Genomic DNA, 25606 nt, shown 5'->3' with positions numbered 1-25606 from the left:
GACGCCTTCTCAGTCCGTGTTGGCCATGCCTCGACCCAGCCAGTATATGTACAGACGGCAACCAAAACATATTTGTAGAATCCACATTTCGGTAATTCTGTAAAGTCCACTACCAAATCTTCCATGGGTGCTGTTCCTTGATGCTGAATTCCAGAAGGAGGCAGGGGCCCAGTTCTAGGATTGTTCTTCTGACAGAGAACACACCGCCTAGAAATCTGGGAAGCCAGCTGGTAAATCTTGGAGATATAGTAGCAACTCCCGAGTTGCTTGGCTAGAGCATCAGGCCCGACATGGCAGGTGTCATGATACCGTCGCACAATCTGCAGGCCTAGGGACTCAGGGATCCACAATCGATTGTCAGGAGTAAGGTACCATCCTTCTTCTGTGATAGCCAATTTTTCAGCTTCTGCCATCAATCGTTCTTGTATTGCATACGATGGCTTGTGGCTAGTGTCCACAATGTTCTCTGGTATCAGGGATCCTATGAAGAAAGTGGGTGCCAGCTGCCTCGCTGCTTGTTTGGCTGTTTTATCGGCCAAGCGGTTCCCTCTTGCTGTATCACTTGGTCCAGTCCGATGTCCATAGCAATGTACTACAGCCACTTGGTTGGGTGCCCATACTGCGGTTAAAAGATCCATAAGGGCCTGGGGATGTTGTACTTGGCTTCCCTTTGACGTAAGCATGCCACGTTCCTTCCAGAGTATTCCGTGGGCATGCAGGGTGAGGAAAGCATACTTTGAATCCGTATATATATTGATGTCTGTACCTTCAGCCAACTGCAGAGCACGGGTCAGAGCCACAATCTCTGCTAACTGGGCTGATGTTCCGGGCGGGAGCGGGAGAGCCTCAATAACCTCTTCCTCTAGGGCCACTATTGCATATCCTGCTTTTCGTTGACCATCTTCTACAAAGCTGCTACCGTCCACGAACCAAGAGGGCCACCTGGGGTTCGCCTCATCCTTTAAATCAGGTCTGCTTGAATATACTTCATCCATCACTTGTATGCAGTCATGTGTCGGTGGGTTATCCTCTACCACAGGTAGTAGCGTAGCGGGGTTGAGGGCTTCTGTGACTTGAAACTGCAATCGCGGGTGCATTAGTAGTGCCTGGCACTTCCTCATCTTTGCTTGGGAGAGGAAATAGGTCCCCTTCATATCCAGCAGAGCAGGTACAGCATGAGGTGTGACACACGTTGTTTCCTGACCAAAGGTAAATTTATCTGCTTTTGTAATCAAAGTGGCCACAGCCACCACTGCCCGCATGCAGGGAGGCAAACCTTGTTCTGTGCTGGTCAACTTCTCGGATAGATAAGCTATGGGCTGCTGCCAGCTGCCCAGCTTCTGGCAAAGTACGCCCTTGGCTATGCCTTGGTCTTCATCCACAAACAAAGTGAATGGTTTTTCTGGATTAGGAATCCCTAGCGCTGGTGCTCGCTGCAAGGCCTCTTTAAGCTCCAAGAACGCCTGTTGTTGTTCTGGTCCCCATACGAAAGGATCCTTTTCAGTGCCGCGAGTGGACTCGTGCAGAGGTTGGGCAATAGCGCTGTAATTAGGAATCCACACCCTACAGAATCCTGCCGAACCTAGGAACCCACGCAATTCTCTCCTGTTTCTGGGTTCTGGAATTTGGGTGATTGCCTGTCTTCGTTCGTTTCGTAGGGAACGCTGTTGGTGGGAGATATCAAATCCAAGGTACTTGACAACTGGCCGGCAGATTTGGGCCTTTGCCTTAGATACCCTGTAGCCTGCTGCTGCCAGATGATTCAAAAGGTCTTGGGTTGCTTGTAGACACGTATTCTCATCCACACATGCAATCAAGAGGTCGTCAACATATTGCAACAGAACCCGGTCCGGGGAAGTAGGAAAACTTGCTAGATCAGAGGCCAACGCTACGCCAAAAAGTGTCGGTGAATTTTTAAACCCTTGCGGAAGTCTTGTCCACGTGAACTGAGTTTTAGTGCCAGTTGCTGGATCTGTCCACTGGAAGGCAAATAAGCTCTGGCTTTCTTCAGCTAGCCTACAGCAGAAGAAGGCATCCTTCAAGTCCAATACAGTGAAATACGTTGCTTTCGGTGGGATCAAGCTCAGTAGGGTATAAGGATTGGGGACATTTGGATGGAGGGTCTCCACGGCCCCGTTTACAAGACGTAAATCTTGGACCGGACGATACCCTCCCCCTTCCTTTTTCACTGGGAGCAAAGGGCTGTTCCACTGTGACTGGCAGGGTTTCAGGATCCCGTACTGGAGTAGTCTCTTAAGATGGATCCATACCCCTTCAGCTGCGTGACGGGGGATGGGGTATTGCCTTGCAGCTACGGGATTAGCAAATGGTTTGGGCTTCACAATTATAGGAGGTATATTTCTAGCCATACCTGGAGGGTTTTCTTCGGCCCATACCTCAGGATTCACGCTTTCCAAAATGCAGGGAGGGATAGATTCTTCCTCCTTTTGTACCATCATGAGGCGCCAATGCTCCCTCAATGGGGCTTCCACTATTAGTTCTCCAGATGGCCCGGCAGTGGACATGGTGATTTCTCCTGACGGTTGAAAAGTAATTTGTGCTTGCAATTTGGCCAATAAGTCTCTGCCCATCAGCGGAATGGGGCAATCAGGTACGTAGATAAACTTATGCTGGACTACCTGCCCTCCTAATTTGCAAATCACAGGATGCAAGACTGGCACTTGCTGTGATTTTCCAGTAGCTCCAATAATGCTGATGGATTCAGCCGTTGGTTTGGCAACGGGACTCGGTATCACAGAGTAAGCTGCTCCAGTGTCTACCATGAAGGGTATGATTCGGTTCCCTGTTATGACGTTGACCATGGGCTCATGGGAACCTGCTTTCGTTGGGCCCGGTCGGTCCTAGTAAGTATCTTCCTCCCCTCTTACGGCCATTGCGCCATATGCTCCCGGCTGCTGAGGTGGGGTCCAGGCAGGTCCCTGTCCTCGCCCCCTGCCTTGATTTCCTGGGGTCCACGACTGTGCCTGTGGCTGGAATGCAGGGGCCCATGGCTGCAGTGGTCGTGGTGCCAACCCCTGGGGTGCGTGGGGTTGCCCTTGGCGCTGGGCTTGTGGGCAGTCCCTCTTCCAATGGCCTTCCTGCTTACAGATAGCACACTGGTTCCTTCCCAGTCGCCCCCTGCCCCTTCCACGAGCCTCTGTGTTCATCCCGGGGTTGCGATTCTGCCCTTCGGACTGCTGGTTGGCAGCTCTGAGCACCATCAATTTATTCTTCTGATACTTCTCTTTCTGTCTCTGGGCCTCTTCTTCTCTCTGGTTGTAAGTGATTTGGGCCAGGTTCAACATCCAGTCCAATCCATTCCCCATAAAGCCTTCCTTCTTCTGAATTTTTCGTCTTATATCAGGGGCTGCTTGTGCCACAAAGGCAGACTTTATAATCACCAATTGATCCACATCATCGGGATCTATGGGGGTATGCCTGCGGTACGCTTCCTTCAATCTTTCTAAGAACACACCGGGGGGTTCATCGGCCTTCTGAACCACTTCTGCAACCTTGGACATATTAATAGGTTTCTTAGCCGCTTTCCTCATACCATCTATCACGGCCTTATGGTATGCTTCTAAGGCTGTTCTCCCTTCAGGGGCATTATAATCCCAATCCGGGGTTTGTTTAGGATAAATTGCCTCGATTGCTGCATCATTCTTATCTGCTTTCCTTAGCTGCTCTTTAGCTCCCACATGTACCTTCCGGACCTCCTCAGTGGTCAGCATTGTATCCAAGAGTTGGCTTACATCATCAAAGGTGGGCATATAGGTTTTAAACACACCTTCAAATAATTTGATTATTTTGGCTGGATCTTCCTCAAAAGATGGATTCTGGTTTTTCCAGTTGCATACATCGGTGCTTGTGAATGGCACATGCTGCATAGTATAGGTACGTGCGGGCCGATGACCCTGAGCATTGGGTGGCTCTAGGGGGTCATACACTCGGCGGAGCGGGGCCATCACTGCGGCACTGGGCAGTACAGGGTATAGTCCTTCTGGTTTTGCTTCCCGATGCTTAACTGCCTTATCCCATGCCTTCCTTAAAGCCCTCTGACACTTTTTCCAATTCTTGTTGCTTGCTGCCTCTAAGACGTGGTCAGACACATCGGCATGGCTTTTATACGGTTCTATAAATTTCATTACTCTCCTGTGTTCCCCCCTTTTCCATTCTCTTTCCTCATCCAGCTTCCTTCTAAATTCTTCATCTGCAATATCTTATTCTCCCTCGCTGTCCTCATCCTTTTTGTCTGGGGATTGGGGAGCCTTAGCCTGGGCGAGGAGTTGGGCAAGGGGAGGGGGATCAGTTCCTGCACCCCCAACCGCTCCCGGATCTGGCACTGCTGCTGCAGTTGGTGCGTAAGGCGGAGGGGGCCAAATTATTCCACCATCCTCTTCCTCTGGGGCTGACAGGACTGGTGGTGGTGGTTTTATTTCTGGTTGCATTACTTGCTTCCGTACTGCACACAATTTGGCTTGGGGGGGTACGCTCCTGCATTTCCTCAGCCATGGGGGATTTTGATCCACATTTGTTTTCCAGGTGGAAATATAAGGAATTTGATCTGTGTGGACATTAATGATGTTGCGCCATAGGGGGTTGACTAAATTCTCATCAAAGGTTCCCTCACTGGGCCATCCTGTCCCTTGGGTTGGCCAGTCAACTTCACACAGGGAGCGGAGTCTTTCTTTCTTTAATTCGAAACCCCAATCATCCCCTTTTGTGGCATCCTTCCAATTGTCCAAAAAGCACTGCAAGGGGGTTGGCTTGCTGTTTCTTCCCCCCATGACTTGGGATTTGGGACACTCCGACACCTAACTGGACTTCTTTCACACACACACTCTCCGCGTCTTATCAGTGGCCTGGATGGACTCTCGTCACCAGGAACCGCACCTCAAAGACCACACTTCGCTTCGCCAGTGACACTGAGTCCCAGCGTCTCATTCACTCAAAAACATTCACTGGAGTGTCCCCATACAGACATGCACCTCCCTCTCCTATCCCTTTACCAAACGTCGGCGGCACTCTACTGCTCCTACCGAACTACCGGTGGCACGTTATTGCCCTACCGGTTGGGGCTGATCAGGCCCCCCTTTAGCTCCCCCCAAAAAAGAGACCACTTTGGAGCTTACCTTTTCTTCTGGGATCCCCTTCCCTGCTTCCCCTGCGGCCGCCTCTTTCTCTTGCCACCGCAAGCGTCTCCACTCACGAACGAGTGGCCGGCTCCTCCTACAAAGTGGTAGGTGCGCGCAGGAGCTGCAACTTCGGACTGAGCTGTTCGTCTTGCGGTGACTCCACGGCCCTCCGTCCTTCCAGTCTCGGGGAACGCTGGATCCCGGACGAGCCCCCAGGTTATGTAGCCTTTTTTGCCCTGGATACACGTTGCACCCTCATGAAGAGACGAAGGAGTCAAGACGACACCATGGTTGTAAAGAGAAAGAGTTTATTCTGACTGCCTAGGACAGCAGAAGGCACTTGCGTGCTTGCACACTGCAAGTCCACCGAGCATCAGTTACACACAGTTTATATATCCTTTAGACCCCTCATTCCCCCTCCCCAGGAATCTTGTACGTCACACCATTAGTACCATCCTTGAAAATTCCTGTTCTTACAATCTTTAAGCCAAAAGGTCACTTGGCTTTGAGCTCGTTCCTGGTGTCTGCCTGTCTCCATATGTGCTTCAGACAAACCATCTATCAAGGACTTATCTTGTCTGTGGCTTAGACAGCCCTTACTCCCTGTGTAATGTTCACATTCCACTGTTATCTTTAGGTACTAGTCACAGCCATTCCTATCTCCCTGAGTGGGCCCCTCTTGATCTCTTCCTTTCCTGGCTTAATATGCCAGTAAGGAATGCACCAAGAGCAAGTTGCACCAAGAGAGCTTTAGAAAAAAACAACAACTAAATATTATGCCAATAACATAAAAATATAAATGACCAAAAAATAATATGAAACAAACAGGTAAAAGGTAAATATCAGATAAAATGACTTATCACAAAGAGAGCTTACAGGAAAAGGCAAAATATAAAATAATATAAAGCAAACAGGCAAAAGCTACATATCAGATAAAAGGACATATCAGAAAGAGCTTACAGAAAAAGCAAAATATAAAATAATATAAAGCAAACAGGCAAAAGCTACATATCAGATAAAAGGACATATCACAAAGAGAGCTTACAGGAAAAGCAAAATAACTTTTAGAAGGGGCTTGCCTAAAGAAAAGGAAAGTCAATTTCTTAAAGGCTTTAAAAGGGAGAAGAGAGAGGGTAAGAAGGGGGGGGCTTTAAGAGGGGATATGAAAAGGACTTAAAAAGAAGATCAAGCTGTCCTATAGGCTTCTAATAGGAATAAAGGACTCACTTGTACAGAGAGGAGGAGGTAGATTTTCAGTCCAGTAAATCCAGAGAAGCTGAAAAGAGTTTCTCTCACTCTCTCCCTTCAGAGAGGTTTGAGAAAAGGCTGACTTTCCGTGAGAGCTCAGCTTTGAGTCTCTAGCAATGCCAGTTATAATATATAAAAAATCTTTCCCTTCAGAGAAGTTAGGAGCGCTGATCCAGAAGGGGGCCTCCGTGTCACGCAGACCCAGGAGAGAAAGAGATAAAGACTTTCCCTTCAAAAAAAGCTAGGAGCGCTGGGGCCTCCCCGTGCCTTGCAGAACCAGGAGAGATAGATAAGGTGAGGAGTAAGTAAGAGTAAGGGGATTAGGGACCCACTTAACTGCTCACTGTAATTCAAAGTATGTCAGTAAAGAATGTATGAACCAGAGGTAGAGTGTTGGCACAGAAAAACTCAGTTAAAAAAAAAACTCATATAGGTCTTATAGCTAAATATCAAGTGTTCTTTGCAAGTTATGCAGGGAAGTTATAAAACTAAATTAAAAGACTAGAATAAAACTAGAAAATTAAATTCTCCCTCTTCAGTATAAATAATAAATTATTATTAATATTATATTACTTTCCAGAGAGAATCTGACTCCCCTTTTCCCAGTAGGCAGACTCTCCAATTGTGTGCAGCAGCTGGAAACTTTGCCCTTTTGTCTTTGTACCTCAGGGTTGGGGTTAGAGCCAGGTGAAGCAACCTCCTGAACCCCGTGCCTGACATGGTGTGTGGTTTGCACCCGAGAACGAGACGCAGGGACACGGGCGGAGGTCTCCTCCCTGGGGCAGAGCACCCATTCCCAAGCCCAGACTGAGAAGACCTTTCACTTGGGCCGTGAGGACAATTGCCTCTGTCAGGCGAAATGGCCGAGAGTCAGCAGCGGGCGAAGGGCAGCCGTGAATCTCCCACAGGCAGCCCTTTCCCAGCGCTTGCGGCTTAATGGGGTGGAAGAGGCAGGCCTTGGCTTGGAAGGAGCCTCAGGGTGGGGGGACGGGGACGGGGGCGGCATTGCCAAGGGAGAGACTGCAGCAAAGGGGGCCTGGACCTCCACATGGCTCCTGCATTGCGTGGCCTTTCTGGGAATGCATTGTCCAGGCCGGAAAAGAGACACCTATCTACATAAGGGAATGTATATATATGTATGTGCATAGGCACCAATTGAGAAAGAATTGCTGTAATTTAAATAGAAATACAATACAGCTCACCCCAGTGGGGACGACACCAGGCCACTTCTCTGCTCAGCCCCCTCAAATATTTTATTGTGGGGCCGAAGCCCCCCTCCAGCCCCCAGTAGTTGGCCCATATGCCTCACTGCATCTCAGGGAAAGGGCTTCTTCACAAGGTTCCTTCCTTCCTTCCTTCCTTCCTTCCTTCCTTCCTTCCTTTGCCCGCTCCAGCTCCAAGCAATGCTCCGGGTCAGAGACACCCCCCCCCCACCGCCATGGCTCTCAACAGCACATTTATTTACTTAGAATCAAAGACTTGTATAGTGGGAAGGTACCTGAGGGTCATCTAGTCCAACCCCCTGCAATGCAGGAATTGTGCATTAATTCATGACAATATATATTCATGCCGCGGCATCATATCAAGCTGGTATACAGCAATAAAACCATAGGAAGTTGAAATGTTAAAAATGCCTGGGGGGGGGGATACTCCCCGCGGCCCCTGACGCGGGCAAGGCACAAGAGGCGTTTGTCTGGATGGGAGCCAAGCGACCCTCGCGTGCCGCCTCCTGTCCTCGGCGAGGGCGAAGAGGAGCCTCCTTGTCCCGACGCAGTCTACCCCGATTGAGACGCAGCAGCCGAGCGGGGCATTTCCTTGGCGTCGCCTCCCTGCCTGCCTGCGAAGCCGTCGGGCGGGCAGCTCCTTCCGGCCGCCGTCTTTCTTTCTGCTGCTGGTGGGAAGAAGCGGGGCGCTGGAACTTGGCCGGGGGACTCGCTCCCGCTGCCGAGCCGGAGGGCGATGCGCTGCTGCGGGGCGCGTGCGTCCGTCCGTCGGGGCTGCGCGGCTCGTGCCCGCGCGGCGGCGGCGGCGGCAGGCGAGGAGTTAAGGGTGGCCCCGCCCGCCCGCCCGCGCCGCGGCTCCGCCTCCGCCGGTGCCTCCGCTCGCTCCGGGGCCGCCGCAGACGAGCCGCGATCGCGACGCCGCGCCCGGACGCCCCCCCCCCGCCGCCGCCCTCGCTGCCCGCCCACCCGCCCGCCCCCTCCGGCCCGCTGCTGCTGCCGTCCGGCCCGGGCTGGCCTGGGCGCCCCGCCCCTCCCCTCCCGCCGCCCCGGGCCATGTGAAGGGGGCCGGGGGGGCTGCTGCGGGCGGCGATGGAGCGCGAGAAGGGGGCGGCGGGGGCGGGGGCGCGTCGCCCGGCGCTCTCTCTGCGGCTGGACGAGGCGGGCGAGGGCGGCGAGGGGGCGGGCGGGGGCCGGCTGCGGCCCTCCTCGTACCGGGCCCTGCGCAGCGCCGTCTCCACGCTGGCGCGCATCGACGACTTCTACTGCGAGAAGATCGGCGCCGGCTTCTTCTCCGAGGTCTTCAAGGTGAGCGGGGGCTGGCGGGGGCCGGGGGGGGGGGCATTGGACAGCCCCGGGCTGGGCGGGGGGTCCCCGTGGTGGGTGGGCAGCTCCTTCAGAGGCAGCCCTGTCAAGACCTTGGGGTTCCCAGGCCGGGGTGGGGGTGGGGAGTGGCACGGGGGGGGGCCGGGCTCTGTGCCACTTGTGCCCCCGCTGGCCTGCTCGTCGTGCAGTTGGCACGCACTCCCTGGTCTGGACCAGGCCCTGTCATGACAGCTGGGAGGCGTGTTGTTGTCACGGGGCCTGGCACAGTGCCCTGGCACAGGGTGCTTTGTTATTTGGGGTGGCGAGAGGGTGCCCCTTCTGGGTGCCCCCCCCCGCGTGTGCCTGTTCTCCTCTGTCAGTGTCCAGCTCTCTCTTGACAGCCCCGGTGAGGTAGGAGGGGACGGTGCCAAGGGGCAGGGCTGGCATTTCTCGGCCACACCGGAGGGCACAGCTGGGGCACACTTGGAGAAGCGGCACCCCCTCCATGACGGTGACAGAGGGCATGCTGCCCTCCAGTCCCAGATGTGGAGGCTGGGGGTGCCCTGGGGCAGAGAGGAGGCGGCCAGCCGCTTGGGGCAGCATGCATGAGGCCCTGGTGAGCTGGGCAAGGATTTTGAGGGGCCAGTAGGTTGAGGCACCCAGCGGGCGACAGGAAGGCAGGATTGGAACAGGTGGCTGGGTTGGTGCCCGATGGCTGGCGGCAGGGGGGCTGCCCCTCCATGGATTCTTTGGCTTGCAGGAGCTCCTCTGTCCTGAGGGCGGGCAAGGCTCCTGGGGTTCAGCCTCACGCTTGTGGGCTCCTGGCACGAAATAGCTGGCACTGTGCCACTCCGGGGGGGGGGGTCAAAAGACCTTCCATCCGCTTCTCCCGTTCCTCTGGAACTTGCTCAGATCATCTGCCTGGCATGCAGAAGGCGCAACTTCCATCCCTGATGGTGGCATCTCCAGGAGAAAAACTTGGGTGAGCTGTTGCTGCCAGTCAGTGCGGGCAGTACTCAGCCTGGTGGACTGTTGCTCTAACTCTGTGCCTGATCCTTCTCTCGCAGACTCTCAGTTGCGGCGCTGGCCTTCCTCTCCTGAGCTTGTTGGTGTGTGAAATGCTGTTGTCCTCTGAGGTGGGGGCTGAAGGGGGCAGAGGGTGGCCCTTGAAGAGCCAGGGGGTCTGTCCTGCCCGGCGGAGAAGGAGAGGGGGGCAGGGTGGGGGTGCCCCCTCCTTGTTTTCGTAATGTGCCAAGGTCCGGCTCCGTCCAGCGCTCCTTGAATGATGACGCTCCCTCTTGCCTGCTCTTCTCTGCACCCCTTCCGTGTAGGCCCCCGAGTGACTGGATCCATCCCTCTGGCCCTGGGGCTCCTCCAGAGTCACCCACGTGGTTTTGGGCACGAAGAAGGGCCTGGCTGACAGCTGCTGCTGCCTGGGTGGTGTCACAATCCTCTCCCCCCCCCCTTTCACCCGCTTGGCAGCTGCCTGCTCAGGGCTTTGTGCTCCTCCACTAAAGGCAAGGCGAGCAGGGGTGGGGCCTGAAGGATGCATTCTGACTCCGGAGTGGCCCCGTCCATCGGAAGAGGCCTCCATGCAGGCCGTGACCTGACCCTGAGCACCGTCCGGCCTCCTGCCTGTCAGCTGGCCCTCTCTCTGCCTGTGTGCAAACTTCCAGGAGATCGCTAAACTGTGGAACTCCCTCCCACTGGACGGCCACCAGCTTGGATGGCTTTAAACTTGGATTTACAGTAGATGGATTCAGGGAGGGGGACAGAGCTCTCACTGGTTGCCAGCCAGGATGGCTCTGCTCTGCCTCCACTGAACCCCGGTTTCTGGAAACCCGCTGAGGGAAGAGCCTTCTGGTGCTCAGATCCTGCCTGCTGCTTTCCTCCTGGGGCACCTGGGTGGCCCCAGTGAGAACAGGAGGCTGGCCTAGTTGAGTCCCCTTTGGCCTGACCCAAGGCTTTTCTCTTGGTCTTCGGCAGGGGTAGGCAACCGAAGGCCCGTGGGCCGGATGCGGCCCAATCACTTTCTCAATCTGGCCCATGGACGGTCCGGGAATCAGTGTGTTTTTCCATGAGTAGAATGTGCCTTGGTCCAGGGGGTCACGAAGAGTCGGACACGACTGAACAATAATAACAACAAAGAATGTGCCCTTTGATTTAAAATGCATCTCGGGGTTATTAGTGGGGCATAGGAATTCCTTCATTTTTTTTTTCAAAATATAGTCCAGCCCCCCGCATGGTCTGAGGGACGGCGGACCAGCCCACGGCTGAAAAAGGTTGCTGGCCCCTGGGGGTCTAAGGAGAGCCTTCCTTGCCCGCCTGCCAATGCCACTTGCTTGCCCTCGGGCTGCTTCCACCTGCCATCCCCGCTGCCCAGGAGGCCCCTCCCTTTGCCCCCCCCCCCGTAGAGGCCAAGGCCAGAGCCATCGTCCCCTCCCTTCCCAGGCCTCTTTGCACTCAGCCCTGAAGGTGTCCCCGTTGTTCTCCGGAGCGAGCGGTGCATGCTGGGATCCTGCCATGCCCGCTGCCGGCTGCCAGTTCTTGGCAGGACTTTGGGAAGGAGCAGAGGGAACAGCAGAGCAGCAAAGTCCCGGGGAGGAAGTGGGAGGAGGGCTCTCCATTAGTCCTGGCAGCTGGTCTGCGGGGAAGGGCCAAGGGGCAGCCGCTCAGGAGATTGCACTCTGCACATGGGTGTGAGAGTGTGAGTGTCTGTGTGGCATGCAGGATCCCAGGCGGGGCCAGTTGGGCCGGCCAGGGCTTTGCCTCGGCTCCTGAGTCATCCGGCTTGGCCTTTCCAGCTTCTCCGCTGCCAGGCAGATGCCACCCGCTTTTGGCCAAGCAAGGACAGAGTGAGCCCCCTGTGCTCTGCGTTCCTTGGAGCAGCCTTGCCTTGCGGACGTAGCCCTGGGCTCTCCCAGGGAGGGCTGGCCGTTCCCCCGCCCGGTTCTTGCCAAGGCCAGCCGAAGGCATTTTGACCCTTGAGCTCATCTCGGCCGAGAGGGCAGGCTAGAGTGCCACTCTGCACAAATCCTGGCACCCTGAACTCCTGTGTGTGTTTGGGCTGGCCCCGGAGATTCTTGCAGCTGGCGTCCCTCGGGGGATTTCAACCCAGAGTGGGCTGATCACCCCGTTGGGCTGGTGGCTATGTGGGGTCCTGCCCTTGGCAGGGGGGGAGGGCAAGGGGGGGCAGCCCAGGAGGGTCTCCAATCACCAGGACGGATGCAGCAGCTGATGGTGAATGATCCTTTGGCCTTTTCCAGCCCCAGATCCCCCAGATTTGTCCCACTGTCTCCACAAGGGCGGCTGAGGCTGGGCAAAGACCATGCCCACTCCTTCTCTGAGGGTCTTCAAAAAAGGACTTACCCTCTGCAGTTCCAGGAGCAGCTAAAAGCATCACATGCACATTAAAGTGGCAGATACAGGGGTGTGTGTGTGTGTGTGTGTGTGTGTGTGTGTGTGTGTGGCTGAAACTAGAAAAAGTTATTTAGGGCTGCGAAGGCCCCATAGAAAGCCCCCTAACCTGAGACGTCTGTTCCTATGCTGAGCCCAAGGCCTGTAAACTGTGAGCAGCTGCTCAGTGACCCAGAGCAGGATTTGCCAGCCTGGCGCCCTCCAAACGTCTTGGACTGCAGCTCCCCACGTGATGGGATTTGTAGTCCAAAACAGCGGCAGGGCACCTGGTTGGCAGAGGTGCTGGGTGCAGGACACACATTCCTCTCTTGGGCCTCTCAGAGCCAAGTCCATTTGGTCCTTGGCTGCATAATCCTGGCATTGAGGAGGGCATTCTGGGGCAGACCCCTAAGAGGAGGCTGGACTAGATGACCGCTGAGGTTCCCCTCATCCTGGGTCCCAGGAGAGGCCGGCCTGCCCCCGCCTGCATTGCACTTGCCAGCCCAAGGGGGCTCTTTGGTCTGATTGGGTCGTCCCCCCCCACCCCCCGTGTCTCCTGGCACTGATCCTGAGCGCCTCCGTCTTGGCTCCTGCCGGCCAGCGCTTGTTTCCAGGAAACGCCCTTCCTTCCGTCCCTCGCTGGGTCGCTCCTTGGCCTCTTGCCCTTCCCCCACGGAGTGGGGGGTGCTGGACCCCCCCCCCCATGCCTGGGCTGCTCTGTGTCTCTGGGCCAGTCCCAGCTTGCTAAAGTATTTTGTAAATACAGTATTGGAAGAGATGCTCAGGAGATGCACTGGCTTGTGTTTGGGGTCTGGCGGCTGGCTGCCTTTGGAGTCAGGAAGGAGCTTTTCCGCTGCTGGAATTGGCCAAGCTCCAATCCTGGGCCTTTCCCGGTCGCTCGCAGCTTGACTTGCTTGCTCGAGTCACCTGGAGGTCTCTGCCTCTGCTTGCTCTGCGTGGCTTGCTAAAGTTCGCCCACCCCCAACCACATACAGTCGGGAGCCCAGATTTCTGCCTGGAGGTTTTCTGCGCAAGCTGTGCGCAGGGTTCGCATTTGTGGATATGCGTCGGTGTGTGTTACGCATGATCCCACCGGCATTTGCTGAAGGGACGCTGTGGGGCTTGGAGGTGCTGCCTTGCAGCCCTGCCTACCTCGCAAGGCTGGCGTTACCCCACAACGAACCACGAGGGCTCAGCCCTCCTCCTCCGGATTTGGAAAACTGGAGCAGAAATGAAAGCTGAGGTGGTTATTTCCACCATCCAAGAAAGACAGACAAACCAAGTTATGGTTCCTGCGTTGGGGGGGGGGGGTTGGACTAGATGACCCCTGGGGTCCCTTCCAACTCTACAAGCCTATGATTCTGAGTAGTCAAAGGAGGCTCCCGACAGAGAAAGGCATTCGCAAACACACATGCACTGCACAACCTCAGACCCTCCAGGCCACCTGAAGCCCCCCAGCCCCCCCCCCGGTGCCTGGGTCAGAGTCCTGGGGCCCCCAGCGCCCCCAAATGTTGCTCGGTTGCCGCCTCTGACCGGGAGGAGTTTCCCAAGTTGCCCAGGCCTGGCCTGGCGGCTGTGCCCTGCGCTGCGTGTGCCCGTGGGCTGGAGTTGGGTCTGGAGGAGGGCAAGGCCTGGCACAGCCTCTGCCGTCTTGAACGCTGCCCACCCACCTGCCGGCCGCGAGGAGTGGGCTCGGAAGCCACCGGCGTGGGTGGGGAGGCCCAGCTGCTCCCGGGAGGTGGGCGGCCGCAGCAGCAGCAGCAGCAGACCGGCGGAGCTTGGCTCTGGGAATGTGCCCGGATTGCAGGCCGGGTGCCAGGAGACGGGAATGGCGGGGAGGGGGAGAGTGGGTGGCATCGCTGCAGGAATCTCTGCCTGCTCCTCTCGGAGCTGGAGAACATCACCAGCCCCCCCCCCCTTGCCATGCACAGAGGAGGAGGAGGAGGAGGCCAGCTCGTGACTCCTGCCTGCCAGCCAGCCAGCCAGGGTGTCCCCAGGCCGGGTGCCATTTCGGATCCCCCACCCCACGTTTGGAGTGTCTTGGCACTCTGTGCCAGAAGCCGCTTTGAGGAGTGAGCGTTGGCCTCTGAGCATTGTGTGTGAGGTGACCCTGCCTCTGCCCTCTTGGAGGGTGGGGGACACCCCTTCCCCACTCTCCCCTCCCCCAGGCAGACTCTCCCCAGCTGGCCTGCTGCCTTTGATCTCCTTCCTGGCTTGTGGGGAGGGATTATGATTAGGGTCATTAGGTGCCGCACCCAGCAAGGGCTCATTAGAGGGAATTAGAAGACAGCTGATCTGGGTTTGGCCCTGCTTTGCCCTGGCGGGCAGCCGAAGGGCAGCTGAAGCCACTCGGAGGGTGCCCACCCCCACAGAGGCACCCAGCAGGAGGTGTGGATTTTGGAGCGTGGTGTGTGTGTGTGTGTGTGTGTGTGTGTGTGTGTGTAGGTAGATAGAAACAACCCCTTGTGATCTCTGGCCTGCTCCGCAGGGAGGTTTTTTTGTGTGTGTGTGCACCTCTTTGCAGTTTGTGGCGCCTGCCTTGGGCTTTTCAGCCAGGGGTTGGTCTGGATGACCCTGAGGGTTCCCTTCCAGCTCTACCATTCTAGGATCTCTGCTGACAGCAGGATCAGACTGAAAAAAGCGGGGGGGGGGGGAGAGACATGGGTGGCTTTTGCAGGACCGGCCAGTTCCTCCCCTGATCTGGGGGTCCCTTGGGGGGGTGAATTCCCTCTGCCACGCCCAGCCTCTTTGCCTCTGGGGCAAAGCCTTGCCAGGGGTGGGACTGGGCAAGGAATCCTGTAAGTGTGGCCGCCTGTGTCCTTTGGAACTCCCTGCCTGTTGACTGCAGGGATGCAATTTCGCTGCAGCCTCTTTTCGGCCCCTGCTAGAAACAGGTTTTGTTTTGACAAGCCTACCCAGAGAATGAGAAGGTTGCTGCCAGTTTTAATCCATTTTTATTCCGTTGTTATTTTAGCTTTTTGGAAGTCTTAAATTATAGCTGCCTGTTGTTATTGATAGTTTTGTTGCTTAATCTTTTTTTGTAAAGGGAGGCTTTCTTAAACAAACAAGCAGTGTAGAGATGTCATGAAATAAAGGCAGAATGACTTGACACAGGAGGCTGCCTTGCCCTGCCCACCCCCTGCCCAGTAGCGCCTCCTCTGGCGGTCAGAGGCTCTCCCAGGCCAAAGAGCCTGGCATCTTCTCCTTCTGAAGGTGGTGAGGGCAAAGCAGAGGCTCTCTTGCTGGCCTCCAGCCCTTGAGTTGCCCTCCGAGGCACAGTTTGGCTGCTGGCCCACTTAGCCCGGGCATCTCCTGCTCTGACTGGCAGCAGTGGCTTTGCAGAGACCCCCGGGGAACAAGAGACACCCTTCACCAGCTGGAGAGGCTGCCAGGGCCCAAGCGGTGTGCCAGCCAAGGGAGGCTCTGCCCTGTCCTTGCCACCCTCTGCGTCTCTCAGCGGCTGGATCCAGCCAGCTGTTCATCAGGTTCTGCCACGTCCCGGTTTCAGGAACAGGCTGCGCTGTGCCGGTATTTTTCTGCTCGTTGCCAACGCCCGTGTGGCCGTAATCAGGTCAATGCAGGCTGGAGCTTGGGCCAGCGGTGGCAGCGGTTTGCGAGGGTGTCGGAAAGTGGCGGAGGTTTTTAAACGGAGCTTGGAGGGCTGCCCGTGGGCGATTCTTGAGCTGTGATTCCTGCATTGCAGGGGGTGGACTAGAGGACCCTCGGGGGTCCCTTTGGACTCTACGATTCTATGATTCTTCCGCTGTGATTTCTGCATTTCAGGGGGTGGACTGGATGACCCCTGGGATTCCTTCCAGCTCTGTGGTTCTATGCCTCTATGATGGGGGCTCTTTCTTCACTGTCCTTGTGGCCAGAACTTCACATGACAAGCCCTGTTCCCCATAATCTTATGCTAGCAAAACATTTCTCTGTCATGGCAAGTTCATGATCTCTTGGTTTTATTTTCCTCCGTGGTTTTATTGCATATAAATACCGTTGCTATAAGCCTCTTTGATTTTTTTTAAAATGATGTAGCAGTATATAATTTATTTATTTATTACAAATAAATGCATAAGCCCCTCTCTCCAGAGGCTACTGCCCACAATGCCAATGTTTCACCTCTCCTGTTGAAGGAAGTCCATCTCTGCCAATTATGCCATTTGCTGGGAATCCCCTGCTGTGCTCAGATCCTGCTTGTGGGATTCCCTTTGGAGGAATCTGGTTGGCCCCTGTGAGAACAGGGTGCTGGACAAGACGGGCCTCCTCTGGCCTGATCCAGATTCAGGCCTCTTCTGGTGTCCTTATTTTGCCACCAAGGCTGGAGAAACACCAGGGACACGTTTGAAGCATCTTTCAAACTGTTGTTTCTCATCGACAGCGTGTTTTTTTTTAGTGTCTTACCATCTTTTCCTGGTTTGTCCTCAAACAACAACCCAGTAGGGCAGGCCATGCCTCTTTCTATTGTATGAGCAGAAGAAAGCAGTAACTTTATGGCCATAACTCTTGCTTTGTTTTGTATTTATGTACTTAAACCGCTGTGCGTTAAACCACAGAGCCTAGGGCTTGCTGATCAGAAGGTCGGCGGTTCGAATCCCCGCAATGATGGGGTGAGCTCCCGTTGCTCGGTCCCAGCTCCTGCCCACCTAGCAGTTCGAAAGCATGTCAAAGTGCAAGTAGATAAATAAGTACTGCTTCGGTGGGAAGGTAAATGGTGTTTCCATGCACTGTTCTGGTTCACCAGAAGCTGCTTAGTCATGCTGGCCACATGACCCGGAAGCTGGACGCCGGCTCCCTCGGCCAGTAAAGCGAGATGAGCACCACAACCCCAGAGTCGGACACCACTGGACCTAATGGTCAGGGGTTCCTTTACCTTTGCCTTTACTTAAACCTAGATTGGTTTCTTTCCTTTTTTGGAAATGTTGAATTTATTTTGTGTTTGCTAAATTGTTGGTTTTTTGAGTTTACTAACATGCTCTGAATTTTGTATAAAATAAAAAAATCCTTCCAGTAGCACCTTAGAGACCAACTAAGTTTGTTCTTGGTATGAGCTTTTGTGTGCATGCACAGAACAAACTTAGTTGTTCTCTAAGGTGCTACTGGAAGGAATTTTTAATTTTTTAATTTTATATTTTGTTTTCATTTTGGAAAAGCGGCATAGAAGTAAAACCAACCAACCAACCAACCAACCAGCCGAGGCTCTCCCTGCTGAGAGTTGGCCTGCCTGAACAGTTTTCCCTTAATGCTTCTTGATGTGAACCCGTCTCTGGATAGTCCAAGTATTTGCACCAATGTTCAAAATTAGCCAGGCACATTTTGCACCTGACTATCAGCCGCTTGCGACCAGGAGAAGACGCCCCTTTCCCAGGATGGCGCCTGACGTCTCCCCAACCCGGAGGCGCATGCCAGGGGATCCTTGGATCTGTTCTCACACACCAGCAACACATTCTGTCGAATTCTATCAGCTATATATTACCTGCAGAATCAGAATGAATTTCAGGAACCAAAAAGGTGTATTGAAAATTATAACTTTCAAGTCGTCTGGCCCCAAAATGGCAACTGGGCATTCCATTTTGGCAGCTGTAACCCTGGTTTAAGGAGCCATTTGGCACCTAGCTTCTATATCTGAGTTTCTATTTTTTATAATAATTTTTATTAGTTTTACATATACTCACATTGCGTAACATCGTATCCTCTTGTTAAATCTCTTTGTCTCAACTGAACCTAACAGCTTCCCTCCCTCCTGCCTAATGATTTACAAACTTAAATTTTGCATCTTTGCATTTCACTTCCTTTCCTATTCTTGTTCTATTATTACTTAAGATATTGCATTGCTCATCCTGAAGAGGTAGTAATTTCACCTTGCGGATCTTCAGATAACCCTGCTAGTGATGTTAATTGCTTACAGTTGTCTTTCAAATATAATATAAATTTATTCCGGTGTTTCTGGAATGCTTGGTCTCGCTGGTTCCGGATTCTTCCCGTCAGTTCTATGTGCACACGGAAGCTCATACCAAGAACAAACTTAGTTGCTCTCTATGGTGCTACTGGAAGGAATTTTTTTTATTTTGTTTCAACTACGGCAGACCAACACGGATACCTACCTGTAACTAGAACGGTTGGCACTGAAATTCTCCCAGTAATGCAAACGCTAACATGTAATAAGCACATATATAAGTGTAAAATTCGCCTTTTCCAAATATTTTGAAATCTCCCCCCAGCTGCGAGGGAAAGGGCGTTGTGGCCCAGTCCTTTTGCAATCCTCCCAGGCCTCAATGCAGAAGTGCTGACGCTCAGATCCAGCTGGGCAGGACTTCCCTAAGTGAGCGTTGGGCAGCCACCACAACCTCATTGCGAGGCTTGGCTGCCTCCGAGGCTGGATCTTATCTGGGCCAGATCCGCCTCCCTGCCCTGCCTCCCTGGTGCCTTCCTGGCATTTGCAGGAGGTGCCTTCAAAGAGACCTTGCTGGGACAGAGGTGGCCACAAACGGAGCCGGTTCCTTCTCCGCTGCCTGCGGAGAACGCCTTGTTTAGCCGCCTCGTTTAGACGTAAACAGAGGCCCCAATTGTTCCCTCTTGCATCACGTCCCTCCTGTTCTGGCCTTTCCCTCGGATGCTTTTGTGTTTCTTGGTTCTCACCTGGGTCCCTGGGTGACGCTGGCTTCGGACGACCTTGAAATGGGACCGAGGAGGGGATGAAGGTCCGTCTCCCTGCCTGGCAAATGGGCCTTTCCTCCTGCGTCTGAATGCTGGAAGATTCAGGACAGAGAAAAGACAGTCCTTTTGCACATAGCGCAGAGTTTAACTGTGGAACTCCTTCCCACAGGAGACAGGGACGGCTGCTGACTTGGGTGGCTTTCAAGAGGATTAGACCATTTCATAGAGGAGAGGGCTATTGATAGCTCTGTCTCCAGAGCTGGAGGCAGCGATGCTTCTGAATATCCGCTGCTGGAAACCACAGGAGGGGGAGACTTGGGCTCGAATCCTGCTTGCGGGTTTCCTTCCACTACAGGATTAGAGAGCAAGGCCAGGAGGGCTCCCTCTGGCCTGATCCTGCCGCCGGGCTCTTTTTCTGATGTTCTGCTACGGCTGGAGTTTGGGTCAGTTTGCATCCTTGGCTTCCTGGTTTTACCTCCCGTAGGCAAAGTTCTGAGCCCGCTCTGCCGCATTCATTAATCCTTTTTTTCCTGCATTTATATTCCCCCTTGAGCTCCTTGGAGAAAAGGGGGGATCATAGAATTGTAGGAAGGGAGGCGCACCGGGTCATCTGGTGCAACAACCCCCCCCCCCCGCGTTTCAGAAAATGAACACAAGCCAACCTGCTGGATCATCCCTGCCTGAGCTTTTGTGGGTGGCGGGGGCTTGACCTCTGGTCCTGCTGGCTAGCTCCTGGCCTGGCCTTGTGTGGGTTGGGCTGGATGATCCCTGGGGGTCCCTTCCGACCTTACAATGCTACGATTGTAAGGACAAGCCGGATAAAAGTGTCTGCGGTCGATGAACATTAACTCTGTTATCTGGAGCCTGATCAGTCAGGCTGGATTCTGGAACATGCTTGGTTTATCAGCCCTGCACTTTGGAGCAAATCCTGGAATGTGATTTACGGTTTTATGTTCATTTCTGTAAGCCAGGAGGACGGGCCCTTCCTCCAAAGGGAGCTGGCAGAGGGGAGGTTCTGGAGAAGTCTCTGCTGCATAAATGTCAGGCTCCAAAATTGGACATCCTGCCCAAATAAACATGCTGTGAAGGAGGCATTAACTCTTGCAAGACGCTTGCATCTGAGTTTTAGGAGGAAATCGCCCTACGTGAGTTTGGGGTGGAGTTTCCTTAGAAGGTAGTTCTGCTCCAATCCTGAGGACTAGAAGGCTGCTGCGTGGCTTTTCCTTTGGCCAGACCCAACCACTGGAGGGTCTGTTGGGCTGGCAGCCTCCTCAGTCCTCCATGTTGCAGGGAGTCCCTGCCCTGGGGGGCTTCCGCTCTGCTTGCGGGTGGCAGTGGCCGACTCTGATGGAAGGTGACACCTGCGACATGCGATCTCTCGGCCACCATTGGGGGGGGGGGAGAGAGAGAGAGAGCTCAATAATTGAAGGGCTTGGTGGAAGGGATGCATTAGGGAGGCTGGGCTATCACCGTTCACACATCAGGCACTGGTAGCAGTCGGAGAGACACACGCTGCCCCCTCCTTCTTGCCTGGTGCCCGAGGGCATCTGCCCTGTTGAGCTCTGGTGCCTTGGAGGACAATGGTGGCAAGAGTTGGCATGGTTCTTGGGGGCCTGTCTTTCCTGGGCACGGAAAATCATCGTGGAAGTATAGAATGGCTGAGTTGGAAGGGACCCCAAGGGTCATCTAGTCCCACCCTTTGCAATGCAGGAATAACTGCAGGTGGCAAACTCTCCTTCCTTGGAGGTTCTTCAGCCTCCTGTCGGGAGTTTTTAGCTGTGATTCCTGCATTGCAGGGGGTTGGACTAGAGGACCCTTGAAGGTCCCGCTATGAAAGGCTGGTGGCAGCCTCTCACCCAGCACCGCCCCACAGCACCCCCTGACCTGAGCTGGGGGGTTTTATGCCAGCTTCTCTCACCAGGCAGACTCAGCCCCAGAACGCTTCCAGGATGATGTGAAGGCGTCACAAAGCAGAGGGGTCCTGAGCATGTGAAGAGTGCGCCTGGGATTTGGGAGAATGTGCTTCCTGCCTTGCACTACAGGACCCTGATGGGCCCTTCCAAGGTTCAGCTGGATGGTCCTTTTCTTTAGAGGTGGAGCTCCTGCGAGGGGCCTCACTCCCTCCTTCCCTGCCTGCCTGCCTCTTCCCTCTGGGGTCCTGCAGCCACCAGCCCTGGGTCTCTCCTGCCCCCCACATGCCCCACCCCTCCTCCTCTTCCCTGGGGCTGCAGGGGGGGGGGGAGGGAAGCAGCAGGAGGAGGCGGAGGAGGTGGAGGCAGCCTCATCCTCCGGGCTTTTGAGCATTGACTAAAAAGGGCAAGAGCAACAGCTGACGGCAGCAGCCAGGAATCTGGGAGGCTGCCCCTCGGAGGAGGACTCCCTGCCGGCGGGGGGGGGGGAGAAGCAGCTGCTGGGCCCGGCTGGGGGGGGGCAGCTGGATCAGAGGCCTGCAGGTGTGGGCTGGCGCAGACGCCTCTTTCCCCTTCCCACTCTAGGGGGGGGAGGGTCTTCCTTGGGAGCAGCTTCTGGCTGGCCTGTCCTGCATAGCCTCTCTATTGCACAGCCCTCCCCCCCCCAGCTGCTTCCATGGCATATGGAGAGCGGGGGGGGGGGCAATGGCAAAGCTACCTGCTCTGGCACCGGGAGCGGCGTACATCCGGGGGCAGGGCTGGCACGCATCCCAGGGGGCATGGCGGCCGCCTGCAGGGGGCGTGTTGTGCGTCAGGGGGTGCGTGGCAAGCGGTGAGCGTCCCAGAGGGTGGGGGCAGGGGCGGCCGCAATGCCGTCACCTCACTCCCCCAGATGTCACCCAGGGCGCACCGCCCCCCCGCCCCCACCTTCGTCGGCCTGCATCATGTCCTCCAAAGAAGCCCCTCTTCTGAGAAGCCCACAAGCCCAGCATGAGCTGGTGGCTGTTTATAGAAACGACATACTGGAGGACGTTTTCCTCCCTCTCTGTGCGCACCAGCAAAGCTGGACCTTGGAAGGTGCAGGGCAGGTCAAAGGAAGGACTTGTGCCCGGGGCTTTGGGTCAGCTCTGGCCCCTTTCAGGTGGGTGCCATGGCCATCCTAAGACAGCAAGGGAGAAGTTCACGGGGAGCTCGGCCCCCCTTTTCCTAGGAGAATTGCACCACTTCACAAACTTCTCGCCTTTTCTCCAAGCTAAAAAGTCCTTCCCTTCTTGGGGAGCTTCTCCCCCCCCCCCAATGATCCATTTTGTGGCCCTTTTCTGAACCTTTCCCAACAATATCCCACCAGAACAGTCCTCCAAATGCATTTGTATTATCCGATTGTTGTTTTTTGGTTTTCTTTTTAAGTTTTCCACTTACAATTCTATTCGACTTCCCACCCAACCTTCCATGACGGTTCTTTTTACATCTGGGTTAGCTGCATATCCATTAATTCCTTCACCTTATTTTCACACACTCGTATTTTCAGCTTCTTCCTTGATGACCCCAAGCACCAAATTTGCCTCTTTTGCGGTTGGTGCTGCTGCCTGCGCTCTCCACTCGGACCCCAAAGTCTCACTCCTGGCCAGTCACAGCCGGACTGGACCCAGTGAGCGCCTATGGGAAACGACGAGGGGCTTTCTGAGCGGGCCTTGGCCCATTTCCTGCCCATTTGGAGAGGTCCTTTCAGAGGCTCTCCACAATCCCTTTCAGTTCCACCCAGAGGCCGGTGTGTGTGTGTGTGTGTGTGTGTGTCTGGCAAGCCTCACTTGTGGGAGGGGGGCACGGTGCCCCCACAAAGGGGTGCTGCCCTTTGGAACACCCTCTCCAAATAAGTAAATCTGGACATTTTACCGTTTTTAGCTCGTCCTGCTCAAGAGGTTTTGATCTTCCTGGGTTTTCTAAATTTATTCTATTGTATATCAGCTGAACTGAGGAATCGTGGGTTTATTATTTTATAGTTCGCCGCCCTTTGGCTTTTATTTCTCTTAATCATGCATGGAGGGGGTAATTGGGTTGCTTATGTTTTTCTTATGTATTTTGTGTTTTTATATTGTGATTTTTTGTTGTGACCGCCCTGACACATGGGGGCATAGGGCAGTATACAAATACAATTAATAATAATAATAATAATAATAATAATAATAATAATAATAATAATAATAATGGATAGTTGTATTTTCACGCCCCTGACCTTGGGATCCATATGTGGATAAGGTGCACTTTAGAAATAAGCTGCCTCTCTGCTCTGTCTTCATAGCTGGTTTCTTGGCCAAAGAGCCTCTTCAAAGTGCTTTGGGGTGAACTGTTTTGCAGATCCAGGCGTCTCTCCAAGCCCAGACTCTGTACGGGGTGCGATGGGGACCTGACGGGATTCCTGCAGAGACCCACCGGGAAGTCTTGGTGCATCATGGGAGCAGAGGGGGTCCCATCCTGCTCTTATGCTCCAGCTCTTGGGGTTCATAGAATCCTAGAATTGCAGAGTTGGAAGGGACCCCAAGGGTCCTCTAGTCCAGTGTTTTTCAACCACTGTTCCGCGGCACACTAGTGTGCCGCAAGATGTTGCCTGGTGTGCCGTGGGAAATTACTTTATATATAGTCAATATAGGCACAGAGTTAATTTTTTTAACATTTTCTAATGGTGGTGTGCCTCGTGATTTTTTTTCATGAAACTAGTGTGCCTTTGCCCAAAAAAGGTTGAAAAACACTGCTCTAGTCCAACCCCCTGCAAGGCAGGAATCTTGCTGTCCGACATGGGGCTCGAACCCATGACCCTGGGATTGAAGCCTGCCAACTGAGCTATCCCACAGGCATCATTGTCATGCCGTGAGGGGACAGGGGGACACTGCTGCCTGGGTGGCGTCGTGGGTAGAAGGTTGGACTGGGACCTGGTGGGAGCAGGGTTCGAATCCCCACTCAGCCATGAAGCTCCCCATGTGACCTGCGGGGCCAGCCTCTCAGGGTTGTTGTTTTGGGGATTAAGCGAGGAGGTGGGGAGAACCTTGTAGGCCACATCAAACTCCTTGGAGGAAAAAGGAGAGCTAGAAATGCAATCAGGGCCGCATTGAGGTTTGATGAGGCCCTCAGCTCCTGAAGGTAATGGGGCCCTTTCTATGCCCAGCTATCCTTTGACAACAACAAATTGTTGCTGTTTTTTGTGTTGAATATATGTTATATGGTATTTTATGGACCTAATAGGTATCTCAAGCCATTTGCACGTATCGTAATATGTATTTTATCCACGTAATTGTTGAACTGAAATGTTGCTGTATGTAGGTTTAATTTTATTTGTTTTTCATCCTCTATTTTGGAGATGTCCATCCAGTTGTTGTTTTCTTTATTTTTTGGGGGGGCCCCCCAAGAGAGTGGGGCCCTAAGCTACGGGTTGTTTAGCTTATACGTGAATCTGGCACTGAATGCAATGAATGGCAAAAACTGCGCTTTCCCCGCAGGTGAGGCATCGCCAGTCGGGGCAGATCATGGTGCTGAAGATGAACAAGCTGATGAGTAACCGCGGCAACATGCTGCGCGAGGTACAGCTCATGAACCGCCTCTCGCACCCCAACATCCTCCGGTGAGGCTCCCTCGGTGGGGGTGGGTGGGTTTGGATTTGGGTGGGGGGCTCTGGCCAAAGGGGGTGGGGAGGGTGCCCAGCCTTGCCGGAGGGGATTCCGGGTGCAGCCCCCCCCCCGACCTCCGCCTGCCCCGGGTCTTTCGCAGGGACCTCCAGGAACATCTCCTGGGGAACTCCGGCTTCATTTCAGCACAGGAGATGGAAAGGTCTGCAGACTTGCGGCTTCTCTTGTGAAGTATACTTGGGGGGGGGGTCTCAATGTTAGAAAGTGGGGGTTTGAGTGGACTGGGCTCCTCCTATCCCCCCCCCCAAAAAAAGTCTGGAGCCCTGTGTCTTCCTCCCTAGTTGCCAGAGGTGCTGTTCCCATTTTACAGATCGGGAACCTGAGGCTGACGGTTGCTTGCCCTGGGCAAGGGGTCAGAAGAGGCTTGGGTGCCTCCTATCCCCAGGGTACGGTGCATATGGGGAGGGTCCCCCGGCATCCTGACGGGTCCTTCTCTCTCCCCCTCTCGTTCCAGGTTCATGGGCGTCTGCGTCCATCAAGGCCAGCTTCACGCGCTGACGGAGGTGAGGCTCACCTGCCTGCCCACCTGGGCCCAGGAAAGGTGGACGGGGAGCCACTGCCGTCCCTCGAGGGGAGGCTGGGGGACAGAGAGAGAGGCCGGGTGGGGGCCGCCTAGAACTGTAGAGTTGGGAGGGACCCCCAGGGGCCATCTAACCCACCCCTGCCCTTCCTCCCTGCAGTACATCAATGGTGGCAACCTGGAACAGCTGCTGGACAGCCCCACCCCGCTGCCCTGGCCCGTCCGCGTCAAGCTGGCTCTGGACATCGCCCGCGGCCTCCGCTACCTGCACAGCAAGGGCATCTTCCACCGCGACCTCACCTCCAAGGTAGGCGTGGGGTGCCCCCCGGCCCCCGGCCCCCTCCCTACCCCCCCTCTCCTGCCTCGGGCGCCTGTGACTCCTCTTGTCCCTCCGTCTGCCCAGAACTGCCTCGTGAGGAGTGAGGACAACGGCTACACGGCCGTCGTGGGAGACTTTGGCCTGGCGGAGAAGATCCCCACCTACAGGTGAGGCAGGTGGCCCTTCCTGGCCAGGGGGAGCCATGCAGGGGCCGGGGGTGTC

General features: G+C 54.8%; 1 protein-coding gene across 1 annotated transcript in view; it reads left to right on the top strand.

The window, feature by feature from the left end:
- The first annotated feature begins 8769 nt into the window (after window positions 1–8769).
- Window positions 8770–25606, top strand: part of TESK1 (testis associated actin remodelling kinase 1) — a 30491-nt gene continuing 13654 nt past the window's right edge. The window contains exons 1-5 of the mRNA XM_033164433.1: window positions 8770–8911; window positions 24360–24481; window positions 25000–25048; window positions 25226–25372; window positions 25469–25551. Coding sequence (XP_033020324.1) covers window positions 24387–24481; window positions 25000–25048; window positions 25226–25372; window positions 25469–25551 — 374 coding nt within the window. The 5' untranslated portion in view covers window positions 8770–8911; window positions 24360–24386. The remainder of the gene's footprint in view (window positions 8912–24359; window positions 24482–24999; window positions 25049–25225; window positions 25373–25468; window positions 25552–25606) is intronic.

Source organism: Lacerta agilis, chromosome 11 (assembly GCF_009819535.1).
Source record: "Lacerta agilis isolate rLacAgi1 chromosome 11, rLacAgi1.pri, whole genome shotgun sequence".
Taxonomy (NCBI): Eukaryota; Metazoa; Chordata; class Lepidosauria; order Squamata; family Lacertidae; genus Lacerta; species Lacerta agilis.
This window is presented reverse-complemented; position numbering and strand designations above follow the sequence as displayed.